The 3,424-nt window shown below is 28.6% G+C and overlaps 1 protein-coding gene across 1 annotated transcript in view; it reads right to left on the reverse strand.

Annotated features, from left to right (window-relative positions):
• LOC108693521 (agrin-like) overlaps positions 1–3,424 on the reverse strand; it is a 47,585-nt gene that overhangs the window by 43,578 nt on the left and 583 nt on the right. The window contains exon 2 of the mRNA XM_018202526.1: positions 3,025–3,261. Coding sequence (XP_018058015.1) covers positions 3,025–3,261 — 237 coding nt within the window. The remainder of the gene's footprint in view (positions 1–3,024; positions 3,262–3,424) is intronic.

The following is a 3,424-nucleotide window of genomic DNA, read 5'->3' on the forward strand; positions in this document are numbered from 1 at the left end:
ATATTGTAATGCTTTCGTCATAAAAGTTTGCGTGCATTTTCCCGTGCAGTCTTTTCAAAGATCATCCATAATTTTTACGCATTAAAATTGCAATTTATACAGTAATGTAATGAACCATTAAATACATTAGTCATTTATTTCCGTCATGTAAACTTTAAAAAATTACCTTTTAGAAAAGGATATAAAACTAAAGGATATAAAACTAAAGAAAGAGTATAAAGCTAAATGTATAAAGCTAATTCAAAAAATTGTTTTTTACAATTATTGTGACTTTTAATAAAAAATTTTAAATACTTTAAAAATTATAACAAGTATTATGCTGCACAAAAATGAATTGTAAACATTAAAAAACAGAAAATAATTATATTAATTATTATTTCCATGATCTGGATATAGATATTTTTGATCTCCTAGGCAGTTAAATCGTTTCAATTATATACTGCAGACATATTTAGAAAAATAAAGTTATATATTATGATTTTGATGAAAATTCAGCTTTTGCTGAAAATCTAAAAATCTGAAAATCTCTGCTAAAAATTTTGTTTAATGCAAATCAGAAAATAATTTTGTTGAACTATCAAAATAATATTTTAGAACGCTCAAATCCATTGCCAAAATATTAATATTTTTTTTTTATTATTATGCCTGAATGTCCTAATTATTTTAATAATCCAATCGAATTATTTTTAAATTTATATCTAGCTAAATTTTTAGACATTTCAACAAAAGTTCTTTCCGTATAATTTTTTAGATTCGCTGTGAAATCTTTTGTCCTTAAAGCGGAGTTCATTACAACTAGCATCAGCTCTCAATTTCTCTCTCTTTATTATCAAATCATCCTAAAGTCACTATTTGTATAGTCCTTTACGTTTATACATTCCTAACGATTATTCCTAAAGAGGACAGGCAGATTGGAACCGTTCAACGACATATTTAACTAGCTCGTTAACCGGCAATTATCGTTACTGTCTACCGCACCGAATTGCGCAGTGCTACGAAGAAGATCCAGTGTGAAGAAGGAACGAAAGGAAAATGATAAGGATGGACTTATCTAATCCTAAGCAAACATGGCCTACTCCCGATAGCTACCTGTCTGATCAAACATTTGTCTTTACTACTCGGTTGATTAAACGCCTGCCAAGTTTGTACTGCTTCCATGATAGGGAGAAGGAAAGGTTAGATGAGGGAGACTCTCATTCGTGGGCGTGTGTACGACTATCTGTGGACACGAATGGTGACAGCTGTGTGGAATATAGCGCATTAAAGTGCGGATATATGTGTAGAATGTCTTAGATTACACATAGTTCAAGAGAAACGGCAATAATTTTATTAGTTATCAATATTTAAAAACCTGACATTGACATCATGATAGAATAAATTCAAGTAAATGTAACTTAATCCTTCGTTGACATTCTTTTTTTGGTTCACTTTTTGACTGGATGATTCACACCCAAAGGAATATTTAAACAACTGATATTCTTATTCAAAAAATCCAATCAGTATAAAAAAAATGATGGGTCAATTTTAAGGTCTGTAGAATACATTCAAATAGTTTTTGATTGAAATTTCAATATAATTTTTGTGAAAAAAATTCTTGAGTTCAATGAGTAGAGAAAAAAATGATTGAAATCTTTGAAAAATTGTAACTTTTAAAAAATTAAATATTAAAAGTTAAAAATTTACAGAATTATTGTTCAGATATGATATTTTGAAAAAAAAGTTAATTTAGTTGGTTTTGGATAAAGGATTTGGAATTTATTTTGCATATTGAATGTAGGCTATTTTGGAAATTGAAAAAAACAGAGATTTCTTTATAAACATATATTGTATTTTTGTTCTAAAAAATAAAAGAAAATTGAGTTTCAGGGAGTTAAAATAATTTTGTTGACTCAGTATGTCAACAAAGAGTTAATATATAGTATATTTTATTTTTTTATTAATTCCAATGAGGAAACTTTATCTGATAACACAATGTTAAATATTAAAAAAGATAAAGATAACTTCCTTATTTCGACTTTCATTTAATATTTAATATAACTTACTAATTATTGAAAAAGAATCAAGTCCAATTTTGATAAATAATTCTGTAAGAGAGCATAGAATTTTTGAACCATTCTGTATAGAAGATCCTAATCTCCATCGAGAGTGCTGCAGATAGATAAAGTGATGTAGATGTAGATAAGAAGTTAAAAAACGCTTAGGTTGATCAGAAGGGCGTTTCTTTTCCGCTGATAAATCGCTTTAGCGGAAATACAAATAATTGTAACGAAATATTTTCTACAGGAAAATATAAATAACAGCGCTTTAAGCAGATGTGTTTATACCAGCGAATTGTTTGGAATGTTGGTAACTTGTTGGCAACAAATAATAAAATACGAGTGAATGCGAAATAACGATTTAGAGAGTGATACAATATGAGAACAACAGCGCGTAACTTTTTATATGTATTTAAAGTCGATTTTATCACAAAATAAAGTAAAACTGCATTGATATTTAATTCATATTATATATGTAAGCTAATGTAATATAAAAATAGATTTTCGTATCGTTTAGAGATAAGAATCATAATTCACGAATATTTGAGATATTCTTAAATTTTAATGGAAATACATTAATTTTAATTTTGATTTATTTACTTTGCGGAAATATATTATACATATATCTTTTCATTTATTTTAGTGCAGTAATGATTAATCATTAGTTTTAATCAATTCAAACGAGAGCAAAACACGCTATATACTATTTAATTTATTAATTTATTATAATTTATGTATATTTAATGCCAATTGTCTGTCTAAGCTATACATTATAATTTATGAAACTATAATCAAACTTTATATTTCATAAATTTATCTTTGAAAATAAGATACCCCATTGTAATCTATTTTTGTTCAAATTGTTTAAATTATATTGTGTGATAATAGGATTTATATTACAAATGAATTTTTTGTGCCATCATGTTATTTCTCTTTAATCCGCTTACTCGAGACATTCATCTCGTACATTCGCTGTAGAAGCACTTACCGCATTTGCCACGAAATGCCACGGTGATGTTAGCACCTTTCTCACAAGCGGCTCGATTTAGGTCGCACAGCGTCGGATAGTCGATCCCGTCCGTGCCGCAGACAGGTCCCGATCCCTCGTGATCCCCCAAATTTGGGCAGGATTCCAAGCATTGGCAGGTCGCCTCCTTGCCATCCCTGCTTCGCACACATTGCGAACCTTGCGAGCAATTCAGCTTCTCGCAGGGATCCTTGATTTCTGCAAAAGAAAGCATCGAAGCATTTGGCATTAATTAACATGATAATTACATTAAATTATATGATAATGTTTCAAGGCAATTATTTTCTGCTAATTTTTTTTAAGCGTATTAAATTATAATCTAATCAATTATTAATAATTCATTAATTTCAAAATATGATAC

Source organism: Atta colombica, unplaced genomic scaffold (assembly GCF_001594045.1).
Source record: "Atta colombica isolate Treedump-2 unplaced genomic scaffold, Acol1.0 scaffold92, whole genome shotgun sequence".
Lineage (NCBI taxonomy): Eukaryota > Metazoa > Arthropoda > Insecta > Hymenoptera > Formicidae > Atta > Atta colombica.